The sequence below is a fragment of the Vigna unguiculata genome, chromosome 9 (genome assembly GCF_037176805.1).
Source record: "Vigna unguiculata cultivar grain cowpea cultivar isolate G323 ecotype 2 chromosome 9, ASM3717680v1, whole genome shotgun sequence".
Classification (NCBI taxonomy): Eukaryota; Viridiplantae; Streptophyta; class Magnoliopsida; order Fabales; family Fabaceae; genus Vigna; species Vigna unguiculata.
In genome coordinates, this window is record NC_140800.1 from 40400181 (window position 1) to 40426687 (window position 26507).

General features: G+C 31.4%; 6 protein-coding genes across 7 annotated transcripts; 2 read left to right on the top strand and 4 right to left on the bottom strand.

The window, feature by feature from the left end:
* The first annotated feature begins 3778 nt into the window (after positions 1-3778).
* Positions 3779-4662, top strand: LOC114164219 (SAUR-like auxin-responsive protein family). The gene has a single exon (XM_028048805.2). The coding sequence runs from the start codon at positions 3867-3869 to the stop codon at positions 4392-4394; it is 528 nt and encodes a 175-aa protein (XP_027904606.1). The 5' UTR covers positions 3779-3866; the 3' UTR covers positions 4395-4662.
* A 3106-nt stretch (positions 4663-7768) lies between these two features.
* On the bottom strand, positions 7769-8653 carry LOC114164255 (chaperone protein dnaJ-like protein). The gene is made up of 3 exons (XM_028048853.2): positions 8478-8653; positions 8248-8385; positions 7769-8145 (listed from the first exon to the last, which is right to left on the bottom strand). Exons 1-3 carry the CDS (start codon positions 8610-8612, stop codon positions 8068-8070), a joined length of 351 nt encoding a protein of 116 aa, XP_027904654.1. The 5' UTR covers positions 8613-8653; the 3' UTR covers positions 7769-8067.
* A 2382-nt stretch (positions 8654-11035) lies between these two features.
* Positions 11036-11941, top strand: LOC114162637 (oleosin Ara h 15.0101-like). Its single transcript, XM_028046594.2, has one exon. The coding sequence runs from the start codon at positions 11120-11122 to the stop codon at positions 11627-11629; it is 510 nt and encodes a 169-aa protein (XP_027902395.1). The 5' UTR covers positions 11036-11119; the 3' UTR covers positions 11630-11941.
* A 731-nt stretch (positions 11942-12672) lies between these two features.
* On the bottom strand, positions 12673-15447 carry LOC114162651 (AIG2-like (avirulence induced gene) family protein). Its single transcript, XM_028046609.2, has 5 exons — positions 15225-15447; positions 15047-15119; positions 14378-14470; positions 14140-14223; positions 12673-13031 (listed from the first exon to the last, which is right to left on the bottom strand). Exons 1-5 carry the CDS (start codon positions 15356-15358, stop codon positions 12888-12890), a joined length of 528 nt encoding a protein of 175 aa, XP_027902410.1. The 5' UTR covers positions 15359-15447; the 3' UTR covers positions 12673-12887.
* A 1234-nt stretch (positions 15448-16681) lies between these two features.
* Positions 16682-20706, bottom strand: PBA1 (N-terminal nucleophile aminohydrolases (Ntn hydrolases) superfamily protein). Its single transcript, XM_028086615.2, has 8 exons — positions 20470-20706; positions 20215-20291; positions 19721-19776; positions 19522-19594; positions 18449-18560; positions 17511-17584; positions 17254-17328; positions 16682-17007 (listed from the first exon to the last, which is right to left on the bottom strand). Exons 1-8 carry the CDS (start codon positions 20576-20578, stop codon positions 16882-16884), a joined length of 702 nt encoding a protein of 233 aa, XP_027942416.1. The 5' UTR covers positions 20579-20706; the 3' UTR covers positions 16682-16881.
* A 3080-nt stretch (positions 20707-23786) lies between these two features.
* On the bottom strand, positions 23787-26256 carry LOC114164739 (gamma-glutamylcyclotransferase 2-1-like). 2 transcript variants are annotated; one of them, XM_028049494.2, is made up of 9 exons: positions 25975-26256; positions 25609-25722; positions 25435-25511; positions 25295-25351; positions 24806-24862; positions 24665-24705; positions 24453-24524; positions 24298-24377; positions 23787-24199 (listed from the first exon to the last, which is right to left on the bottom strand). In XM_028049494.2, the coding sequence occupies exons 2-9, from the start codon at positions 25715-25717 to the stop codon at positions 24030-24032; spliced, it is 663 nt and encodes a 220-aa protein (XP_027905295.1). In that variant the 5' UTR covers positions 25718-25722; positions 25975-26256; the 3' UTR covers positions 23787-24029. The 2 variants fall into 2 exon arrangements, with proteins under 2 accessions (XP_027905295.1, XP_027905294.1); XM_028049493.2 differs by having other exon boundaries at positions 24298-24524.
* Positions 26257-26507: the final 251 nt, after the last annotated feature.

Genomic DNA, 26507 nt, shown 5'->3' on the forward strand with positions numbered 1-26507 from the left:
TTTAGTAATGGATTATATTATACTAAAAAGTAATATAATAAATAATTTTGATTATGTTAATATATGCCGAACAAAAAGTCATTTATTTGTTTTTTTTCTGATTAACTTTGATATCACTAAAAATATATTGAAATTGGGTTAATTGGGCCTAACACTTAATGAGGTTTTGAGTCAATAAATTTGGCATAATGATAAGTATTAGTCAAAAGTTGATAACCAATGAAGATGACAACTTTGAAAGAGAGACTTTGGAGAGTGGTGAACTAAATAGGCCTTTGCAAAGTAAATAATGTTTCTAAAGCAAAGAATGAAGGGTAATTGTAGAATGCATGATTAAGATAACTTTTGTTAAATAATAGTAACCAAAGTAGTTATTTTTAGTGGTTAATAATCTTTGAGATTAATATAATGCCACCTTGAGCTTTTGTCTTAATGAGCAACCACGTGCATGGAAGTCCTTTCTAGTAAAAAACTTAATTGTCAAATAAACCCTCACGTGATGTTACAGAGCTTATGTATTACGTATTATGAAAGAAATTTCATGACTAACTATTTGATTGATGAACCTACAATTTTTATTATTCTCTAATAATTGTATGAATATCTTTTACATATATGTGGAATGCACCCATATATGCATGCATTTTCATAATCAATGTATGCAAACTATATAATATACTATGCAAATCTTGTTAGGTTTTATAGAGAAGTTTTAATGGAAAAATACAACACCAATGAGAGACATAGGTTCAATCACATAAGAAATTGATACCACTAAATCCAAAACCTTATGATAATAGGTTCACGGGTCTTCATCCTTATATGATGTTTTACTTTCTCATCTTTACTCAATGTGAAACTTAGACTCACACTTGGATTCTTAAGAGATCGACAATATAATGATTTTAGCGATAAAATTCTGAAAATAATCTAATTCCAAGTCAACATTGACAATTTTCTTTTATGAACGCGTCATGATTCATTAATATTGAATCTTTTCAATGAATTTCATGACAAAATCCAACATTTCGAGAAGAAATATATATGTAATTTAATTTAGAAATAAAATAAAGCTTTTGAAAATCATATTTAATCCAAAGAATAATGAGAGGTTATTCAGTGATACGTATTTGCTCTTCTCTTCAGCAGCATGCAAATGCAACGCACTGGTAAGCTTATCTCAAATGGCGCATAAGAATGCGGATCAAGGTCGGAGATTACTGTCCAATTACACTTAAAAGTCAATTTGCCTTTAGATTTTTCTATCAAAATCTTAATATTTTATAAATTTTTTTCAGAAATATACAAATTCTTCACCTCCATCTATGCAACTGTTCAACTACGTCACGTAACCAACCTTCTTTTCTTTTTCACAAATTATTTTCGCCTCTTTTAGTTCCAAATATATTAAACCAGTCAAATTAGGTTCCTATTATAGGCCAAAGTTTTCCATTAGGGTTGGTGATATGTTTTTTGCATAATTTTTTAATTAAAAACTTGAGTTTAATTTTAATTTTAGTTTTGTTATTTATTTCAAATAAACTTGTTCCAAAAAATTCTGTCACCCCTTAACTTTTTCTCCTTTGAAGTTTAATATAATCTATTAGTCATTATTGAGATACTTCTTGAAGTTGAACATAGTTAAATGGTGATTTCGTTGTTAGCCACGTAAGACAAGACGAAACAAATAAATTCAGCAAGAAACCTAGCTATAACTTTAAGTCTTTGTGGTTCTAGACAGAGATGTTTTGTTTTTTTATTATTCTACTCTTTCTTCTAAAAAAACCAAAGAATAGATAGTAGTTACCTTTCTTTTTCTTCTGCTTCACCAACAGCTATTTAGTGCATTGAACCTGTAATGTGGTGAAATTAACCAAAAAGTTGAACATGTTCTTTTAATAATGCCGTATATCATGGGGACTTCATTTTTTAGAACATTATATTGTCTTCTTATTCTTCAATCAACAGAAAAAACTGTAAGAAAATTATGTGCGAAAATCCCTTCACATTTAAACATATATTCAATTTCTCCTTTAAATTTAAATTTGTAAAAAATGTACTTAAAATATTAATTTTCTAGAGACTTCTCTCTAATAAAAAAAAAGGTCTTTAATAGACTTTTCTGGAGACATTTCCGTAATTTTTTTCTAGACTTTTTCTGTGGAAAATTGTTGCACCAAATTTCTGCTGAAATAGTCAACAAGAAAACGCAATATTAGTAATATATTCTAACTATAATATTTAGTGATGAAGAAAATTAATAGAATAAAAAAAATATATGAGACAATTTAGCAAGTACTAATAGAGATTGTAACATAATTTTAATTTTTTAAAATCAAATAAAATAAGTAATATATTAACTTTTTCCTTGACTTCCAATTTGATCTTGTTCAATCAATTGACGTTAGGTCATCTCAAAATCATTCATAAATAAAACAAAATAAAATAAAAAAGATGATTGGAGAAGTGAACTTGTTTCAGGTTTTGCTTGTTTCAAACTGAGCATGCGCAGCAGATAGACATAAACAACGAAAAAAACAAAACGCAACATAGAACTGCATGCATTTTCAAAATTGACAACACAGGAAATAAAAAATTATTATGAAATAAGCTTGATCATTTTTAAAATAAAAAACAATCTAAATATATCTTTCTTTTCTTTTCCTGTTTATCTAACACATTTTTCAAAAACAAAACAATAATAGAACTCCATATTTTAAAGGTAACCCTAACACAATTATCTTAATATATAAATTGGAGTTTGCAATTAAAATTGATCACAAGCTACAAACAAAAGTATGAATTTGCAACTAAATCATAAAGGATTTTATAATTTCATCTTTTAGTGAACGACATAAAACTAAACATTAATAAATAATTCAAAATTTTAATAAAAGAACTTATAAAATGAAATTATTACATCTATTATTATATATTTACTTTTAGTTGACGTAAAATTTTCAACCAAAAACACATACTAATTGTGACGCATAACATATAATTAGAATATGAAATAATTCAGCACAGAAACACAAAAATGAATATAATAAAAATAGAGTTCAAATTCTTTACTATTATCTGTGCTGTTTTCTTCTTAACATTAAAAATATATTGTGTTAATATTTTAAATATTTTTTTAATATATTTTAAAATGTTAAAATTAATAGTAATCGATATATTAGGAAGACACAATAAAAAAATAAAAAAATAGAAAAAAAAACTCTAACAGAGAATTCAATTTCATGAAAAACACTATAATGAAATATATAAAGCAGAACTATATTATGAGTTTAATGTTGAATAATATAGTAGGTACACATGTACCATTGCATTGTACGAGGCCAACTTTGACTGTTTATACATCAATTTGCCTTGGAAACCAAATCAAAAAATAACTACCTTTTTTCAAGCTTGAATCAAGTCTAATACTATTTAACAAATGATAACAAATTTTATAGTGAATCTGTGAGACCCAGTGATGGGTGGTTTAAAATAATGAAAAGCATGGTGGATTTAGCTTCCAAAACAAAGAATGGTGAGGTAGAAGGAAAGCTCTGACTTGCACTAATCACTCACATGCCGAGCATGGGAAACGCAACTTGACGTTTAACTCATCCTAACTTGGACAAAACCTTTTTGTTGGTTTTCTCATGCATGCATGTGACATACAAAACCCAAACACTCATTACAAATATAATATTCCTTCTTCAAACAACTTAACCTTTTAATATTCAGAGTTACCATAGCACCATTCTTCTATAAATTGGAGCCATTTCATTACCCCACACTCAACCTATTTCAACCAGGTTCAGTTCTATTGTCCCATAATAACCCTAACCCAACCCTTCTCATAGGGTTTCACCAACATGGATCCTACTAAGAAACCCAACAAGATCAGGGACATAGTGAGGCTTCAACAGATTCTTAAGAAATGGAGAAGGGTTGCAAACTCTTCAAGAACAAGCAGCAACAGCAACAGCAACAACAACAACAACAACAACAGTAACACCAGCAGAAGCATAAAATTTCTGAAAAGAACACTTTCTCTGTCTGAACGTGAGGGAGGAGGATCGAGCAGTGTTGTTCCCAAGGGCTACGTTGCTGTTTGTGTTGGCGTGGAGCTTAGCAGGTTCGTTATACCAACCGAGTATTTGGGTCACAAAGCCTTTCACATGTTGCTCAGAGAAGCTGAGGAAGAGTTCGGGTTTGAACAAACCGGGGTTCTCAGAATCCCTTGTGAAGTTTCCGTGTTCGAGAGTATCTTGAAGATAGTGGAGCGAAAGGACAGGTTTTTCACTCAGAAATGCAGGTTTAGCATTGAGAAAATGATGGGTTACTGTTCCTCCAACAACCTTGCTTATTCTCATCAACCTCAAAGTCCAATGTGCAGATAGTTTAGGATTTTCACAATTTTTATACATTTTTTTTTTGTTTTCTCTTTCTTTTGTTCTTTGTGGAAGCCGAGAGGGTTCCGAGAAATTCATCAGTTACAACTGAGAGAAGAGAACCCTCTAAGCAAAGAATGCAACTTTTCATTGTCCAAATCATGTATGTCAGGCAATTTTGGACTGGTGATGATAAGACAAAAAGCTTTCACAGATGACAAATCTGAGTACTACTTACTGATTTTTTTATTCTGGAATAGAAAGTTTTGTTATTTTATATTTCAGTTCATAAATTTATTTTACCCTTTTGTGTTCTTCTTTTATAAATAATATAACATGATATAAATTCTAGTAGGCCTTGTATATTTTTACACCTGTTAGTAGGAATTGGGAAACTTGTGATCGCGCACGCACATCAGTATAAATCAGAAGTTTCTTATCAGAAACACCTTATTGACTTTCAGTTTATGAAGGATACAATTAGTGAATCAAGAAATGTTATTTAATTGGAAAGAATCAATCCAAATCTTTCAGCCAAAGGTAGAGTGTAGTCACACAGAAGAGAAATAGTTTTTTTTTTGTTATAATTAATATGCCATTCCATTCCTTTAAACATGGTTTTCATAATGTGTGTGAACATGGAGTGACTAACCAAATACAAATGATATATTTATAAGTTTTATGTTTTTGAAGTTCAATCTTTGATATCTGAGAGTGGCCAAATGTGAGATCTTCACGTGATAACCGAAGTGGAAATTAACATACGGATAATCTACGGAACTTTCCCATCTTAGAAGTCATGTCACTGTTTCCCTTTATTTGAATTCCCCTCCCATGTGCCTTTAGTAAAATCATTGACATTACAATCTCCCTTATTAGGTTTAAGGAGGGGTTTCACGAAGAAAACAAACACTAATGAGACCTGAATCTAATAATATAAGGTATTGACACTATTTTTAACCTAAAACTTTAAAACAATAGATTTATAGGTCTTTTTCCTTATATAATGCTCTACTTTCTTATTTTTAACTAATGTGAGACTTAGACTCACACTTAAATTTCTATCGTAACATAAGACTGCTGTTAACTACTATTTCAATGAATTTAACTACATGTCTGGAAAAGAAGTTTACACTGACAGATCTTCAAACTTCTACTGCATAACTCACATGTCTGCATTCATAGTTCAGAAGGGAAAACGTGTAACAGTGAAAGTTGAGAAATTAACCCTCGTTATCTGTGGTATGTGACAGGACTAGACTTAAATTACAAGCTTCTGCAGCATATGGAATCTTCCACTAAGTTCATGAAGACTTGTGTTAAATACTATAATGTAGCACATGGCCAAATAATTAGTGGCGTACATTGATATATGCGCTGCCTTCATCAATTTAACAGCAAAACATATATTGTTTTCAAATCTACGTGTAACATTCTCTTAATAATAATCCTTTTAGTACTAAAGAAAAAAATCAGGATAACTATTTAAATCTTAAGTCAAGAATGTGATATCATGTGTGATGAGCTTAAAAAAATGCAGAAGCAACTCTAGTCAGATTTCTCAGGATACCACGTGTTGACTCCATAACTAACTGTCATGATCATTAGAATATGTCCGTGTAATTGCAACTTGAGAGGATACTCTGATTCATATACGAGCCAGTTTTATCCTTGTTCACTCACTTGTTATGATAAGATGTTTCAAAGAAATGTAACTTGTTTCGTTGTCCAATTAATGGAGGAGAACATGCACTCAGAAAAGAGCTGATAGTACTATCTCTGACACTTTTTTTCCTTTTCTTCATTTAGTGATTGAAATCTATGAGTTTGGAATCTGAACTGAACCTCACATTTATTAAAATTCACATGAGTTTCACTATATAGAAATATAAAATGATAAATTATACGGTTCTGGACTGCATAATCTTAGCCAAATCTAGTGTATTATTTTCTGTTAATTGAAAATGTATGTGTTATGTAGATATTGACTGACATATGGAGGGAGAATGGAAAAGTTCAAAGATTTGTGCAATAAGATAAAGCTCGGATAGCAATTAGAAGATAGATCAATTAAAAAATAAAAAGGACTGAACTTAAAAGGACAAATCAGTTGCAAAAAGGTAAAAAGCAATCAGCAAATGTTGTTCATGCAACATTAACTTTGATACAATGAATACTTATCACCTTCCATCATTTGCTCATCATTTGCTCTGCATTTGATTTCCATTTGTTATTGAATAATGGTATAAAAAACGAGTAAATTGAACATGAACAAGAACAAATATACACCCCTTGGTAAGAGCTCTCTCAACTCTCATCTTATCAATATCTTGTTTCTAAATTTATGAAACTGTGGAAAGAATATTAGCCACATACCAGAAGTTTCACTGTTAGAGAAAACTGCAAAACTATTCAGAATTATTCATCAAACACCACATGTAGAGGGAGTTACATTGTTTTCTTGAAAACATTGAATTAAATATTAAAAACATAATTTACTACCTTTCTTTTATATCAATCATTTATCAAATGACTGACTTAGCTGTATTGAAAGGAATGTAAGACTTGGATGATGTAGTAAAGACTGTTTTGTTATTCTGCTCATAGCAGAGGCTGAGATTAGTCTCTAATAGTGCAGAATCTTATGTATAATTTATCAGTTTTCGGGTGACTTCATACCAATTACTACTGGCCACCACTTGCAATATAAAACTTAAATTAAGAAAGATGAAACAAAAATAAAAACAGAAGTTAAAATTGAACACTACGGTATGCATCGAGATGCATGAAAAGCTGTTAGTGTACAACCTTTTTTAATAGCATCATGCCTCAGTTGCAGTATATCCATAAGAAATACAAAACAAATGACAGTTAAACATTGAATCATACAAAAAATATGACAGGGAAACAGTTCTCATTACTTAATCTCTTAAGCCTTTTGACAAGTATAATGGATTTGATTCCTTTCAAAGTAGCAAAATTGTACACGTAGAGGAGAAAAGAAGTCTGAATAACTGCAAATCATGACTGTGATACATTGTTAAAATGAGAATTCTAAATCTAATTTAATTTTACAAACCTGATTTCTAAATTGAAATTTGCTTACTTATATATTTTAAACTTGTCTTATCTTGACATAGAACCTCCAAGTTCATTAGCCAGAAACAGGACACAACAACATGAGAGCAAATATGATCAAAAGAAAAACTCTAACTACTTGCATTTTTTTTTGTTCAAATCATCAGCCTCTAAAAATGCAGAATCTTTTCCTTAATTGATTATATCATGCTTAAAAATGAATAGGGTGACTCTGTAACACAATTAAGTCTGGCCCCCACTTCCAGTATAAAAATCTAAATCCAAACAAAAAAAAAAAATTGCAATGAGCATCAAGAACGCATAACATTATCAAGGTTCAAGATTTACAATTCTTTGAATCACATCACTTACAGTAATCCATGAAATACAAAAAAGAGATGACAGTGAAACACTGTATCATCTCTTTCCTTAACTTTTTAACCAGGAAATAAAACTGATTCCTCTGAAAGAAGCAAAATTGTACACGTAGGAGATGGACAAGAGCAGGTGTGAAGAATGCCAATAAACAAGAGAATCGATCCTTGTTGCTGACTAGCGTAATTACTATGGCATGAAATTGTGAAAAAGAAAGTTGTTGGTCAATTCAGTTCTGAGAATCTTCGAAATTAGGAAAAGTGACGCATTTGAAGACCTTGCAGTTAGAACACAAGACATACCCAACCTGAAGTTTTCTTAAAAAAAAAAACAAAAACACAGAACAGAACATTAACATCTATAATGATATTGAAAGGTGAATTGAATTGCAAAACAGTGCATGACTCACGGCTTTGCAAGAGGGACATCTTCGATAGATACGTTTGTTTTCGGCTTTGATGTTGGTCTTTTGGCCTTTACAAAAGTCACAAACTAACCACCCTTTTCCATTGCAAGGCTCACACATGATAGCTGCATCTGCATCAACCTTGATCAACAACAAAGATATGAGGTGGATGAAGCTTTTGAGTTGAATGAATTCAATAATGGCGAAGAAAAGAAGAAGAAAAGAAGAAGTACGTGTTGTTGGTGAATGGGAGTGCAGTTGAGGGGCTTGATGTGAAGGACACGGTTATGGAGTTTGGTGAGAGATGGAGTGGAAGGAAGGGAAAGAGAAGGTGCTGCAACTGCAAATGTGAGGGACATGGTTGCCATTTCCCTGTCCTGGTTGAGGAGTGGACATGGTTCCACATCGTCTATTCTTGATATCTAATTTTTCATCTTTCCAATTCTAACCTTGTTTTCTTCTCAAAGTTTAATTTTTTCCATTTTTGTTTGTTAAATTATTTCAAATTTTGTTTCTGTGTTTAAATAACTTTTAATTTTAGTTAATTTTTTTCAATTTGATTTTTTTTCTAACACAGCTTAAATTATTAATGGTAATGAAAAGTGATTATGTCACTTTACTTTTTCATATATATCTTTTAAGTTTTTTTCAATTTAATTTTTATATTTGTTATTTTTGTTTAATTTAATTTTGATTATGTTTAAAATTGAAAAATTTTGTCTCTATCAAAATTGAAACAAAATTTAATTTTTATATAAAAGTTATAATAATATTTTTGTTAAAATTCATATCTTTATTAAATATTTTTGTTTAATGTTACAATTCGTTTAAAATTATAATGAAAATGTTAAGGATGAAAACTAATATTATTGATCTAAAATTAGTCTTTCTGTCTCAAATTTTCATTCTAATTTTAAACTAATTATAACCCTAAACAAAAATATTTAATAAAAATATGAATTTTAATAATAAAATTAAATTTGGTCTTAATTTAAAGAAGGACAAAATTGTTTCACGGTAAACAAAATTGAGACTAATTTAAACAAAAACAGCAAATATAAGAACCAAATTTAATATAAATATGTAGTACGTTGCTGTGTTGACAAGTGGACATTAAAAAACATTAAAAAATATATAAAAAAAAATCAAAAATATCATGAAGTGACACATCACTATTCATTAATGATTTAAACAATGTTAGAAAAAAAATACTAAACTAAACAACATTGACGAAAATTATATCTTATTTACCGAGTAAAATAGTTTACTCATTATTTTGAAATCTTATTTACATATATAAAGAAGACAACTGCAAATTTTAATAAGAAAAAATATTACGATTAATTGAAAAATAATCCTAAATTACATGGATACCAAATAATTATTGTCAATGATAAAAAGCAATTTTAACTTAAAAAAAAATCTAGTTGATATTAACTTAAAAAAGAAAAAATACTTTCAACTTCATTCAATTTGTTTTTGTGTATTGAGATATGAGAATATTAAATTTTCAGGATAAACAAACCAGCTCTATTACAAAATATTTCTGTATAAACAAGATCAGAATTTTAAGAATAGATAAAATTGTATAGCATAAAAGTATGTACTTTAATATCTTGTAATACTGATACTTTACAATTTTAAAATACCTTTTATTGTTAATATAAATATAAATGGTTCTGTCCAAGAGAGATAGACAATAGAAGGGATATAATTTACTACATTAACATATATAAAGAAAAATTAATCCAGTAAAGGTTACCCCTACATTAACATATATAATGAACTAGAAGAAATTTAAAAAATAACATGAAAAGTTTTTTACCTCATAAGAGTTAAAGAAAAAAGTCAGGTTAATTATAACAATTAATAATTAAGTTAAATTTCGTAATTGTTTTATCAGTGTAACCTTTTCACTTCTTTTATTATTTATATTTACTAACTAAATTTTTTTAGCTTTTTCTTTTCTAAAAATCCATTCATATAAATTCAAAATAGTTTTGTTATATAACTGTCATTATGATTTTTTAAATAAAAAATAAAATATTTTATAATCATTTTTTATATACTTTGTTATAGCTTTAATTTTTATTTAATGAAAATTTACTTATGTTTCTATCATGTTATAGCATAATAAAATTTAATAAAAAAAAATATTTTAAAAGTAATGTCTGTATATAATTTTTATAACTTTAATAATATTTTTTTATTATAAGAAAAGTGCGCGGAAGTACATGAATTAATATTTTTAACATTTGAATTTTAATATTCTGATATATATTCAATCAAATTGGATAAAAACATTGCCTTTGTATTTAAAAGGAACCTAGGAATTAAAGAAAGAACATTCCTGCAATCTCATAAAGATTTGATATAAAACGTATTAACTTGAACTGTGCAGTGAAATTTTGCATATTTCACATGAATATGAATGAAAGCATCTATCTGGACTATATTCTTTCTTTTATACATATTTTAGTATATTTTCTTTTTAAACAATACGAATAGCAAAATGTTGTTAATAACGTTGTTGTGAATATTAATAAGAACAATATTATAAAGAGAATGTCAGAGAGTGTCTCTGGTATGATTAAGTGTTAAAAGTGGTGCAGAAGGTCCAAGTTTCCCATGATTTTCATAATAACTTAGTAGGGCTGTTTAAGAGGGGTCAGTGCAGGAGAGGACAGGTGTTACCTTATTTTCATGCAAAGCCGCCACGACATGCAATGCACCCTCCTCTCGTGCCGCGTAACCCTCCACCACCTCCTCCCACACCGATATATACCATTTCCCTTCTCTCAGATTCTACTATCATCACCGCACACACTACTATTCTATCTCATTTCTATCAGTTGAGTCTTGAAAACACAAAACCATGGCTGATCAACCTAGAACTGCAGGTCCCCACTATGGTTCCTCCCATGGAACCTCCTATGGTGGACTACCCTATGGAAGCACCAATGAGTCCAACACCAGCATCTACAACAACTCTGCTTCACGTCAAACAGTGAAGTTCATAACTGCTGTTACTATTGGCATCTCACTCTTGCTCTTGGCTGGTTTGATCTTCACAGGTACTGTCATAGGCTTGATCGTCGCAACTCCTCTTCTTGTGATCTTCAGCCCCATCCTTGTCCCAGCAATGTTTGTGCTGTTCCTAGTTACTTCTGGATTTTTGTTCTCTGGAAGCTGTGGTGTGGCTGCCATTGCAGTTTTGACTTGGATCTACAACTACGTCTCTGGGAACCATCCTGCAGGTGCTGACACTCTTGACTATGCAAAAGGGTACCTTGCTGATAAGGCAAGGGATGTGAAGGAGAGGGCAAAGGATTATGGAAGCTATGCTCAGGGTAAATTTCAGGAGGCCGCACAGGGAGCTTATTAATCATGTATGTTTGTATGAGGTGAACAGAATGGAGCGAAGGGGTGCCCTTGTGGAAGTGCAATGCTTATGCATCTATAAGGTTGAACTGAAGGGAGTGGTGGTACCCTTGTGAATGTGCATGTTCAAGTTCTGCTAATTTGAATTTTGTTTGCAGTGTTCAGTGTTGTTTTGCTTTTGTATGTCGTTTGTTTTTTGGAGCTATATCTTTCACCTTATTTTAGTTATATTAGTGTAATCATCATCATCTTAATAAATCTCTTCTGCAACTATATCAGTAGTTCTTCCTGGTAGACTGTTGTAGCAGATTTGTAACACAGGAGATCCAAGTTCATTCTCAGTTTGAATTTAGTATTGTTTCTGACACGATGGAACAAAATTAAAGATGTCTAAATTATAAATTTAGTAACCACACGTGGCCTCTAAATAAAAGATGACTAAATTTAATAATTTAATAACTCTGACGGCAGACTGAACAGAAATTAAAAATTTACTAAAAGTTTGATTCACAAATTGGATACAATTCCAAATTATAAATTCATCTAGAACTACAAAGTAAGATCTATTTATGGTAGAGATTTCTGACTGTAAGATCTATTTATGGTAGAGACTTCTGATTGTAACATATTCATACTACTAAATGAACTTTGTGTCTACTTTTTTTTTTTCACTTCCTGTACTAGAAATCTGAATGGAAACCTTGAAATACAAATATTAAAAACTTGTTAATATATGAAAACTTTTTATTGGCAGCAAGATTTTAAGAGAGGTAGTATCATGTAAAATCATCTTAATACAATTATACAATTCTAATAGAAGACAGATGCTAACTATTAAAAGAGAACGGTTCAGTTAAACTTCTATATTTTATAAGCACTTCAAAATTTAGTTTCTTACCGAAATTTATCCTACTTCACAACAATACATTTTGTTAGAAAGAAAGGTCCCCCAGCTAACACTCTATTACGAAAATACTAGGGATTAAAAAATCATACTTTAACTTGAAGTTGCAACATATGTTCTATGTATGTATATATGGACATCTATTTTGGAGAAAGGGTGATAAAATATTTCTATTGAATTCTAGAAGATAACAATGCAACAATATAGCATAAACTTGTCATTGTTAGCATTACGATGCTTATAAAAATAATGATTCGGAAAGGAACTTATAATTATTAACAGTGAACAGTATGATTCCTAATTCAACCATACAGCTCAGCTCAGTGCACATAATGCATAATTTTACAAACTGTAAACATCAAGGTTGAAGTGGCTTATCGTTTTCTTCATTGTAGAAGGCTTCATAAGTCTGCACTCTTGGCTTTGATTCTGGCGACTCTAATTCTTGCATAAAGCCATTGGTCATCTTAACGAAATCGTTCATGTGAACTTGTTTCCATTCCTTCCAAATACAAAAATTAGAATTATGAGAGAGGAAAATAGAAAAAATAAAACGACTTCCAGCATAGGGGATGCATGAAAAGGGACTTAATTTGAAATAGAACTGGAAACCTAGAAATTTGAAGTTACCACATGTTAAATCTAACAACATTGACCCGAACTATTTATATCAGACAAAATGAACATCTATTCATTATTCAATGTATAATAAATTATCATACAGTGAGTGAGGCCTTTAAGATTGAAACCTTAAAGAGAGTGCTTTTAACTAATATAAAGAAATGGTCTCCCAACAAGTTAATTCCCTCCTCAACCACAAGTCTACAAGATCAAACTTATGCTGCGGTCTACAGATGAACCAAAAGGCTTGAAGAACTGGACGAACTCCTTTTATCAATCCTTTAAACCAATTATAAAGTTAACCTTGAATAAAACCTCGATGAAGTTTCAATCACTTATACATTCAAACTCTTTAATTAAGGGGTTTAAAAATCTAAAATAAAGTCAAAACAGGAGAGAAGCAAAAGGGAAGTATCAAGAGAGGCGGTCAACTATCTCGTAGTCACCAAACTATAACTACTATAGTGCTATCTGCCTTTTAATCTGTATGCACAAAACAAGTAGCCATAACTTGATCATCAAGGAAATTAAATTATGTCTTGCCAATTACTCATTTTACACAAGGTTTTAGGCATATCATTCGCATATGATCTGGAAATCCTGTCTTCCCCAAACTACACGGCGGCAAAACTTCTTTTATTTAGTCTTAGAGCGTAATCAAGATTTTTAAAAAAAGTCGCAACTGCAATTGTGGCCACATTGTCAAGACATTTGGGGCCTTCGTGACCATCAAATTGAGACAAAATTGCAACCATGAATACAACTGCAATGTAAAACATTGAATGCAACCACAAGCAGTCATAGCCAACACAGTCCTCGGTCACAAATAGGTGGCCTCATTAACTAATTTTTCCATCATATAAAGAAAACAGAAGAATAAATTTGTTTGAAATTTAAAGATCATTTCATTCTTTTCTTTTGTCCCCAAAACATTCTTATATATTGATTCTGGGTGGAGGAAATGAAAATAAGAAAGATGGCATGCTCACCTCAAAATCCCACTCTGAATATAAGTTGGGGTCATTTCTATTGGCCCAAACATATGCGTAAACTTGCAACTTTTCAGACTTGTCCTGTTACAATATATACTATCATTCTTCTGAGACTAGAAAGCAATCAGTAATATCATAGTATATTTTTGGGAAAGTAACGTTTGCCTCATTTGTTATAACAATTACGAATAGGTTAACGGATGAATAGAAAATGAAATAAACCAGACTTGCTTACCGCCAAGAAAACTTCAACATCAGTTCTAGTATATTCATCATCCTCGAACTCATCTAAAATATGTAGTTCTACTCCCGATAAACCAAGAAGCACCTGATCAAATAAAACAAGAGTAAATTACACCGATACCGAAGTTCCATCAAATTTGACCCGATACTTCTTACTTTCTAATTTTTACACTAATCTAATTCCTCTTAATTGTATGAAGAAAAATAAACTATACTGAAATTCTTTAATTATTTGAAAAACATAACACCGTATACCTGATAAGGGAGACAGCTGTAAATATTTAAAGAAAACTCAGAGGTTACATGCAACCACAAAAAGACGAAAGATGAAGAAGAAGTGAAAGCAAAGCAAAGCCGGAATTTAAAAAAAAAAAAAAATAGTAAATTAGAAACCATCAAACGTAAGTACATACCAAAAAGAAAGAACAAAAATCCATCTCTTAAATATTCTAATTTGCATTCAGTGTTTGCATACACACATCATTAACCTACAAATAGAACTTCTTCTTTTTTTCTGAAGCATAAAAACATTTAACCAAAAAAGTAAATAAAAAATAGCAGAAACATAAAATATTTTATTACAAGAGTTAGGAAAAATAAGAATGAGCATGATTTTGTTTTAGAAGAGATAAAAGTAAAATTAGGAAAAAGAGAGACATACCCTGCCATTAACTTTGTTATTGTGGACAGGGAGAATAGCGGGATAAACGCGACCTTTGATCTTAAACCTTTGACTGCAAATCAAATAGGAATTGAGAGAAACGGGAAAATGGTTGGTTATATAAATGAAAGGTATAAAATGTGATTTTGGAAGGAAATGCAGAGAGAGAAAGAGTAACTAGTCATGAAGAATGGCAGGTGCGGTCGGAGGAAGGCGCTTCAAGAGGGTATGGACAACCTCATCGGCCAGAAGGCTACCGTAGACGAAGACGTTGTGAGTATCGCCACCCACGCAATTCACGTTTACGCTCATTTTTCTCTTCTTCCTCTTCACTCTCTTCTCTCCTCTACTACCAAAACTATCTTCACATCTTTATAACTATTTGATAACTGGCTTTTAATATATACATAGCTAATTTTATTTCTATAAATTCTTTTGTCTTTTAAATTTTATGACTGTTTTAATATTTATTTTTAAAATTACACTTTTATAATTGTAATAATATTTTTATTTTGATAATAATTAAAAAAATAATTTTATTTTTTATTATCATAAAAGTTGAATACGCTCAACCCATGTGTTTCACGATGATACCAATAGTCTCGTTAGGAAAAAAATTCTCAACACCTGTTTCTAATTTAGAAGTCACACGTGATACACTAATTTAATTAGGTGGTAAAGTCACTTGAGATCTTTCTTGTCCTCCTAAATTATTATTATAATTTCTATAAAATGAAAATGATATTTTAACACCCTCACAAATTAAAAATACTCCCTCAACTAGTACTTTAAAAAAATATAATTAAATACAGATATTTTAAACTGTTAAGTGAATGATTATCCTATTTTTATTGCCTTTTGTAGTTCACAAATCCCAGGCGTACAACGTCTTTCTCCCTAAATTATATTATTTTATTGTAATAAATAATTAAAATTAATTTATTATAATAAATATTTAAAATTAGTTTTCAAACAATACAATGAAAGAGATAACCATTTTATTTTAATTTGAAGAGAATGAACCAATTAATAGGTTAGGAAATCCTATTCATCTATCCTCCCTATTTAAAAATAGTTGAATAAATGGAAAGTTGAAAACCCTTCTCAGAAGCCATTCAATACCTTACTAAAAGTTTGAACAATTATTCAATCTTGTTATTCATCAAAATAAATTCCTATAATTCATCTAATTTTCAAAATAAAATCACTACTTTAATACTTGAGGAATAACAACTCAATTAAAGGTTTTAAAAATATATGAACAAAATTCATCAGAAGCTCTCAAACCAGTAAAAATTTCGTTAAATTACACAATTAAGAACAGTTTATCCTTTTTTACAACTTAAATAACCCAAGTTTTTACTTAATTTAATTAGACATACAGAAACCAGCAAAAACTATCAGAATAATGAAATCAACCTTTCACATGCCTTGACACGACAATAACACTTGATTTTAAGCTGTGTTAAAAAAAAATCCAGTCTCAAGGTTAGCCTAATATTCAAGAGTCCATTTTTAATTTGATGCTAGGGCGTTGCATCTTGAAATCTCTCTCCCATTTTACACTACTAACTACCAGAACCAAAATCAGAAGTTTAAAACATGAGTTGATAATTGTTTTGTGTGCAATATCAATTTAAGAAAGTGTGCATGTAACTTGGGAGCTATATAATGAAACAACGGTTAATCATGGTACATAACTCAAGGATAAAACCCGACTAAAAACAATATCCAACCAAAGTAAGCAACTACACAAATCGTTAAGCAGTTCATAAAAGAGAGATGGCAAGATATAATCTATCTGGGATCCATTCAGAAACACAGCAACTTCTTCTTCACATGCTCATCGGCTCTGGGGCACCAAGAATGTCGAGCAAAGAGTTATGAGGCTCCATTTCCTCATGCCATAATGGAAGTTGGTCGCCAGGGTAGAAATTCCTGGTCACTCCCTCTGAGTTTATCTACAAGGATTTCAAAACAAAAATCAGGTGGTTTCAAATCATTGTGCATGTAAATACTATGAACCTTATTTTTAAAATACAAATTATCCTTTCGAGTCAATTCAGTACACAACTATCAAGACAAATTGTGAGCGCGGGTTCAATTTCCCGCAATGAATTATGCCTCTTGCTCATTCCCCTACCCCTCCTTATAAAGCATACTATGATTCAAGAAACACAAAACAATGGTCAGATCAGATGTCTTACTATGACGGTTCGGACCACCCCACCACTGGCGCCATCCCGAGCAATAGCCAGTGAAACTGCCTTCTTAACTAAATCCTGCCACACAACATGATGTAGAAAGTCAGCAAACATCAATAGGGATTAAAAAAAATTCCATCCTAATAACTTCTAGTTATTTGCCATTTTCATATCTGAAGCATGTTGTTGCAATAACAGGAAAATCAGATTAGATCTCCAAAAACTAACATCTACAATAGATCTTGGTATTGAGTTCATACCTCAGCTTCATCCTTGGTCATTCCCTCTTTCCAGGCTTGGTCAAAAAAACCATACAAGTAACTGGAGCCAGATCCTGCAGAAAGACACATCCAGTAAACCATAAGCTTAACAAACAAAAGTCAGCAACCAAAGGAAAAATCTAACTGGCTAGCAATGAAAATTTAGAAATAAAAATAAGCTCAACAAAAAACCCAGAAACACATTTGGGGCAAACAGTGGTCCAGGTTTATTCCAAATTGACATCTAAAATCATGTATACACCAGACAGATACAAGACAAAAAAATAGGAATGCAAAAACAATTTATAATTATAGGAAGCAATCACTTTTTTAAAAGTGAACATGAGTCATTAAAGACAACAAAACACAAGGGTGACAAATTGACTTTCAAGTGTCAGACTCAATCGGGTATTTGACCCAAAGCTACTATTTTGAAGTGTTTGTGCCTTCTTTACTGAAATGACATGACACTATTAGAAAAAGGAATATGGGATAAAATCGAATCATCAGACTAAACAAACTCAATATCAACCATCTCCAATGAAAAGATCTACCATTCCACAAGCCTGGGCAACACAATGAAAGATACATGCTAAAAAAAGAAGAAATTTATCCAGTCCCAGTTTACGTTTCTTCTTTCCCTCCACAACAGACCAGAAAAGCAAAGGGATATGATGCACTTGGCTCTATTTTGTTCCGACTCCGATTTCAACAAGCATCTATATCTATAGTCTAAAAACAATGAATAATAGCTTCTGCGAAAAAGGTCCATGCATCACTGGTTCTTATTAACTAAAATGGATACCTGATATCCAATTAATATTATGGGCAATTGGTACAAGTAATATATGTATATAGGGATATTCACATTAATGGCAGGACATGAATACAGAAATCATATCAAGATTGTTCATAAACACATTTTAAAAGTAAAATACCTCCAATAGCAAAAGGTTGCTGTACTATTGTTCCACCAAGAGGGACTCCAAAAATTTGTCCACCTTCATATTTATCCCAACCTCCAACAATTAACCCAGTCTCTAAGAAATTCTGCCAGTGAAAATTAATTTACAGTAAAGTTAAATATCAGTTATAGCCCCCTCTCCAATAATAAACGGAGAGAGAGACAGAGAGTGCTAGGAGAATCCATCAGGTTAACACAATAATGGAACATTTGATCATCTTTGAAATTAGAATACTAAATTTCCTTTATCGTTCGAATGTCTAATTCTTATCTAGAATTGAAAATGGCTAGCAGTAATGACAACTATGTCAGAAAATTGCAGTAACATCATTCCCAGTTGTATCTCCTTTTCCCACTCAACCAACATAAAAGGTCATTGCAACTTAAAAAATGTCCCCTAAGACCCCTTCCAAAGTTATACTATCTGAAACTTTTCCACAATCACGGTTACCTAAACTTAAAATATTTCACTATTCTGATCTTAACAGTCCAAAGTGATGTTTTGTAGCTAAGTGAGAAGTGATGACCAAAATTTCAAGTACAGGAGTAAAAGTAGGTCATCTACCGCAATTGGCAAAGCAGGGTGTAAAAAGGCGTTGAGTTGGGCAAGTTTTGAAAAATCTTCTTTCAAAGTAATCGGTATGATTTTGGTCTATACATTTCTCACAACTCTCATTTTGTAGTATATATTGGTCTCTTCCTCGTTGAAATTGGGTATAAATGCTATGATTACAGCTCAACTGCTCTAGAATAAAAATAATACAATGAAACAGCTAATTTTAATAAACAATGTGAAATGAATTTAACATTTATTTAGTGCAAAGTCTCAACTTTATCAATTTACAGGTGTAAGGTCTAAATGAACCTGATAATGTATCACCAAGGTGAACAAGAAAACATTTGATAATTCAAGCTTGAGCAGAACAAGTCTTAAAGCCAAATCTTGTGGAAAGGGAGTAATGCATAGAGCCCAGAATTCACACTATCACTAATGGTGAAACTCAACCATGCAAAGTGAATTACAAAGAACAGGGCTTAAGGTCAAACCTTGTTGTTATATGAGAGAAGCCGAACAAGGTTTGCAGCAACTTTAACTGTTGCAGGTTGTCCAAGTTGTATCCTATTAAAAAAAAAGTCTCAATAAGGAAAATATCACTGTAAATACACACTAAATCATAGTCAAAAACTTCACCCTACAGCGGAGAATATCCAATTAGTATATAATGAGGGAAATAAAGTCACCTACGTGTGTTGATGGAGGAAGTAACGCACATAATCAGATACAATCTGAGAATCTGCAGCCTGAAAAATAATGCAGATTATAATTTGTTCATAAAACTATAACAGTGATGAGAGATTCCGTAATCATCTTTCTTCCAGATTAGAATACAAACATGTTCGATATCACACGAGGCTAGCACAAAGCAAAACATAAATAATGTACGAAATCAGGTTACTTTGATAATAACATACCAAACGACTAAAAGCCTTATTCTCCGCCAATACATTCAACTAACATACTGTGCATGAAATCGCATAATTTTAAACATTAACAAAAATGTTCAACAACATACATTATGAGGAGTGAAAAGGCATAATTATACAAGACACAGCAAGCAAATAAATATCCATATTAACAGAAGCACGGAACAAATCCAGGTTAATTACAGAAACAAATCACCATAAATAACACAACAATTTGACATCTACAAAAGAGTCAAAGGATGGAAAGATAAATACCGATCCAGAACGACAGACATAGACATTATCAGTGAGCTGTGTAATTTTGTCTGATGCCCGGTTGGCAACATACACTCCTGAAAGTGGAAAAAGGACCCAACATTAATCCCCAGATGAACAGCAAGAATCCAATCTCGATTCTCAAAAATGAAGCAAGGAATTAATCACACAGAGGAAGAAGCTATTTAAAACACTAAAACGAAAAAACCCTAAATTAATTTGGGTTTGGATTTGCGGTGGAGAAAGAGAGTGTACCAGTGCTGGTTCGAGAATCGGCTCCTAAAACGACACCGTCTTTGTAAGTAACGCCGATGATAGTGGTTCCCATGGAATGGGGAGCGCTGAAATCGACTTTCTGATCCATGATTCAACAGCGAAGCAGCACCAAGAAGAAGAATGAAAGAGTGAAAATGTTGAGAGTGCCCTAATAAAGCATAAGAAGAAATGAAGAAAACAGGTCCTGCTTTACTTATTCTTCTTTAGACTTGTGGCATAAGTTTTTATTTATCTATTTTTTAAAAAAAGGGGAAGAGCATTCATTAATTTATTATTTATTATATTATAAAAGGAAAATTAACTTTTTTTATAAAATTTTAATAAAATTTAACATTTTTTTAGTAAATTATAATTTTTTTTACAAGAAAAAAAATATTAACTATTTTATTTTCTTATAATCATTCTGGATTCTATTTTTTTCTTTATCTCTATATGACTTCTCTTATCTTTTTTATTTTTTCTAATAGTTCTTTTTCTAGGGTTTTGGCAGATTACATTCTTAGATCTCTTGAATCTCAGGTTGTCCCTGACTACCAATTTTTCCATCCTTATTTTTTGTTAGTATGTTTTTTCTTTTTATTTATGTTGATGTTAATTTTGTTCTATTTTTGATTTGTATTAGAAATAGAAATGTATTTCTTTTGTCTAGTTTTTTTTTTCGGTACTTTTAGATTAATGGGTTTCTGAGTATTTTTTTTGTATATATCTTGAGAAAAAACTAGATCTTTTTACAACTATTAATTAGATTATGATTTGGTATTTTGGTGGATAATAGATTATTTGAGCATAATTCAAAGTTGAGTTTTTTTGTAGAAAGATAATTCAAGTTTAGGAAAAAAAAAAAGACATACTATCAAGTTTAGAAAAAAAATGTTTTTTTAATCATTTTTATTAATGATTAATCTTAAAATAAACAACTTTGCAAGTTTGTGAAAATGTTAAAACTTGAGAATGAAAAAGAGACTTGAGATTTCAAGATATTGTTCTATTATCAAGTTTATTTTCTTGAAACCCAGGTTTTATTGTTTTAACTCATTCGTTTTATATAATTATATTTAGTAGTGTTTTATATATTATCATTTAGTAGTGTTTAATATATAATTATATTTAGTAGTGTTTTATATAAATGTATAGATATGTCAGCTATAAAATTTGAATCAAGCTATTCAAAAATTAAAAAAAATAAAAATTAAGACTTTAATTGCATAACAAAAAGGAGTTATGAACAAAAAAGAGCAATTGTGTTCTATATTACGTAGATATTTCATTTTTTAAAGATAAATGCTTAGATTTTGAAAAAAATGTAAAACATGATAATTTGTTGGATATTGATGGATTTGATTTAATTTCAAAATTAAATATCTTAAGTGAAATTATAGGTTTGAAAAATGATAAACCAATTGACATTCTCAATAGTATAAAAATAATAAATTATTTTACAAACATATATGACTTATAAAATAATGTTAACAATTATAGTGTCAGTTGTTTCAGTCGGAAGATTTTCTCGAAGTTAAAGATAATAAAAGTTTATTTACAATCAACGATGTCTTAGGAAAGATTAAACATTTTAGTCATATTATCTATTGAAAAAGAAATATTAAATGAAATTAATTATGACAATTTAATAAATAATTTTGCATAAAAAACTCGAAAAATAAATTTTAAATAAAAGCATAATTTTTTAAGTTTGCTTTAGGCCTTCCAAATTGTTGACCTACCTCTGGTTTAAAATATTATTTTTTGCTTGTAAAGTAATTGTTTATGCTGAGACTGAAGTGTTTATGAACGAAATGGGACTTGGTAAAAGTCTTTATCTAAGTATGATGTATCCAATTCTTTTACAATGGAGATACATGTTTTGTGTGGATGTTGTGAATGTAGTGACTCTTAATAAAGGAGTACTACATTAAGATGATGATAGGTGGTATATTGAAAGACATTTTGTATAGAGAATATAGTGACTATACTAATATTGGACTCACATAAAGAAAACTATTAGTGGTAAGAGTTGAAGAAAGTTCATACTATAATTTGAAGTTTTGATATGAAAAAGATCAAATATCGTATATATAAAGAACTTACTTGATCATACTCGAGATGGATTGTGATTCCTAATATATGAATTTATAGCCACAACTCCTAAGAAGTATGAGTAATTATGATAAATGTAGAGTCTATGAGTTCTTTCAATATATGGGTTTTCCGAAAGTGAACTCAAATGTTTATGTTAGAATAAAGTCATGAGGGCTTTGTTGTGATGAGAGCCACAAAGGTTGTGTTGTGATAATTGGACCGTGAGGGTTGGGTTATGTGATAGATATTTGATTCTTGATGAATGTTGTTGTTTTGAGTTAATGATAAATTTTTATACGTAAAATTGTTTAATATTTTACTAATTTACCCCCTTTTTACTACCTTATACATGTGTATTAAAACAAAATAACTAAAAATTATAAATTTTGCATTCATAAAGTAAAAAGACATAAACAATTAAAAGGATTAAATATGATTTTAGTTTTAAACTTAATATTCTTAAATTTAAAAAATGAAATGATGTTTAATAACTAAATAAATATTGAGTTAAGAAGACTATATTTATTTATTTTTAAAAGACGAAAATATATTAGAGTTGGGAAGATAGATGAATAGTAATTTTGTGTTCAAATTTAAACATATTTAATCCTAATTAAAATATGTAGTTTGTAACACTAATTGAAAAGTTTTCTTGTTACAAGCAGAAATTACTGAGAGGACTTGGAATGAAGACAGTGAAGAGTTGGAGTTCATGAAGAATCGGAGAAAAATCATCTAGGAAATGTATTTCACTATGCAACATGAAGTTTAATCAGGAAACTTTTAATCTAATATATGAATATACGTTAAATGAATTTAATTCACTAAGTAAATTTACTGAAGAGTGACTCCGTGATGGAGGAAGCTGGAGAATAGCTAAAAGAAAAGGTAAACCCCGCCCATCTTTCGATTTTTCTTATGTTCTAAAGATCAAGGCGAGTGCCTTCGCAATCTTGTTCTGCAAGGTTCCGTTGCGTCATTATGGATATTAATTGTAACTGAATTGCAGATTGTTATGGTTTAATTAATTACTAGCCAACTCACATGATCAAATCTTCAATTTTTTACACAGGCAAGATTATACTGCATTTGAATCCACAGCCCATTCGATCGATCAACAAATAGACGAAACACGGTAAAAACTTGCTCAAAACAGAAGTATCACTAATTTCGGAATAGCTATTAAACCAGGTAGGATTGTGGGATTGCAGTGAACGAAATAACTAGAAACATTAACCTTTCTCAAAATTATAAGAGTGTAGATGTCAAAAGTCTCAACATTCAAATTCAAAATATTGCCTTCCCTGAATTTAAGGGATATCTCCAGGGAATGGCTGAAAAAGTGGGGACTAACTATATGATGTTACTTGAAAATTGAATGAGGGTTAGCAGGGTCCGCTAAATCAGTGTAGTTGCCGAACTCATCGTCAGTTTTCTCCGGTCATCTCCATCCCCCTCAAAACTCAACCATCCAAAGCAATAGGTTCTGGCAGTGGTTGCAATTGACGGCTAGGTATGGATACATGAGGAGGGTGTGGAAGTTGAGCTGTTGCAACATTTGGTAGCACATTTCCCACTCCAAGTGCTTTCCTCACTTCATTCGCAAGCTCTATCACTAAGTCATCCTCATGGCCTGAACACCGGAACCAATATAAATAAGAGTGCTGAGTGACACATACACAGAGAATAGTTTTTACTAATTGCATGTGTATGTGTTAGCAAATAACTCACCAATATCATACATGGCCTTCTCTAGAAGAAAAAGATAGTCCCTGTTGTTTCCGCAAGGACCATACGCAGTTGCTATTTGCCTGAATGGATTGCCAAAATCATTAGTGAAACCAACACTTCCACAAATAAAAATGAGGAGAAAAATGTATATATACCTAGCCATGTCTTCCAGTGGGGCAGGTCCCAGGTAGTATTTGTTGTTCACTTTGTCTGGGGTTGATGTGAATCTGTAGATTGACATTATATATATTAGCAAATTTGCCCTAGTCCTCGTGAGCATGAACAATGCAATTGAAACTCTGCATTTTTTTATTACTTATTTATACCGGTAAAAGCTAAAGAAAATGGAATGTCAGAAAAGACATACACTATTACGTCAGTCAAAGCAGGGTGCTGTGAGTCTCCTTCCTGAAGAAAAAGATATCAAATTAGTATTAGTGGGAACCAAATACTACAAATGACAAGATAATCATTGGGGTGGAAAATATTACAAGATTGCGTCACTCACCTTGAAGAAGGTTACGAGAGTTTTTCTGTCATATTCACATTCCCGTCTCTCCAAATACTACACAACAAAGAAACGAACAATTGAAGCCCGAAAGTACATAAATTCGCTAAAAAGGTTTAAAAGGTGTAGGAAGGTTATTGCCACGTTTAATCTGAAATCACTAATGAAAATACCACAGCCTAAAAGTCCATTTAATTGGAAATTTGTACAGAAGTGGAACTATAACCAAGAAAAATTTGGATAACGGAGTGGACAAATGAACACCTTAAAAGGGAAACCAAACTTCATAGGACATAAAAGTGTAGTTTATAGAGATCGCTGACAAATGCCCCCAAGTCAAACAAAAAGAAAACACTTGTCGCGTAATAATGAAAACATAGTAATAATATTTTTAAAGGGACTCTCTACTATGACCCTTGAAATTCTTACAAGTTACATTGAGGTTAAAAAGCCAGTTTGGTAACGGCCAAAGGTGAAATTTTATTTTACCTGCATAGCCAATTTTTCTCTTTCAAGGCCTCCTCGAACACAATAAGCAGCTCCCCACTGCAGAAAGACGGAAGAATTATGCGAAAATAAATCGAGAGAGACAACAATTAAGTACAGCCACGACATGACAAGGCGCTTACGCAAATAGCTCCTTCTTTCTCCTCCAACGTGCAGGTTCTTGCTGGGTTTTCTGGGGTTCCCCGGTGATCAATGCACGCTGCAAATGCATAATGGCATGTCTAAGCAACCCGAAGCTGTTTAAATTCAAAAAGATAGGCACAGAAAAATCAACGGAGCGTGAGGAAGGGCCTTACCTAAATCGAACACGCGTCTGTAATCCTTAATGAAACCAACAATCTTCTCATCGTAATCAAACCCCGGGTTCCACACCAGTGAACCGTAGCCAAACACCCAGAAAACCATGATTTCTGAGGGGAAAAAAAATCCAACATCAGTGTTTACCATAAATATATTAAATTCGTTGCCGTGGACTACAGCGACAAACATCTGAGATTGGAGCGTTTTGTTGCGGAATTAAAAACATTGCACACACAAATTACATAGTTAATAAACAACGAACGACGGTTATGTTAATAAAGTAGAGCATTAAAGAGGTGATATGAAAGAGAAAACGAAAATGAGAAAATATAGAAAGGGGAAAAAAAAGAAAAGGTACTCACATTTGGATCTGGAACGTTTGGCGAGGAGAATGAGAGAGGATTAACAAGGGGGAAGAAAAGAAGAGAGGGGAAAAAAAAGAGAGGAAAAGCTAAACGATTAGGGTTTAGCTAAGATGTTAGGGTTGCAATGGCTCCTCTCTTTCTCTCTGCTCTTTCTTCTTCCCCTTTTCTTCTTTCTTGGATGGAGAAGGCGTGAGACATGCCACACACGATAGATTGGTATTTATGGTGTGGGGGTGGCACGCCACGCGGATTCACCGCCTTCGCTGGCCCCGGAACAGCCTCTCTGTCACGTGCTTCTTATTCCTCCAACGCCTTCAAAAATTTCTTACCTTTACGTAAGAAAAAATCAACACACACTGTTTTCAAAAAAAAAAAAATGTTTTTTTTTTCTTTTCTTTTCTTTTACCTAGATGTTAACAGTACCTGGAAATATGGAGAAGTGATTGAAAAATTGTGCCTCCGATTTAAAGAGGAGGAAGATACATTGAACCTAGACGGTGTGGTTGAAAGAGGAGAATATGGAAAAGTGA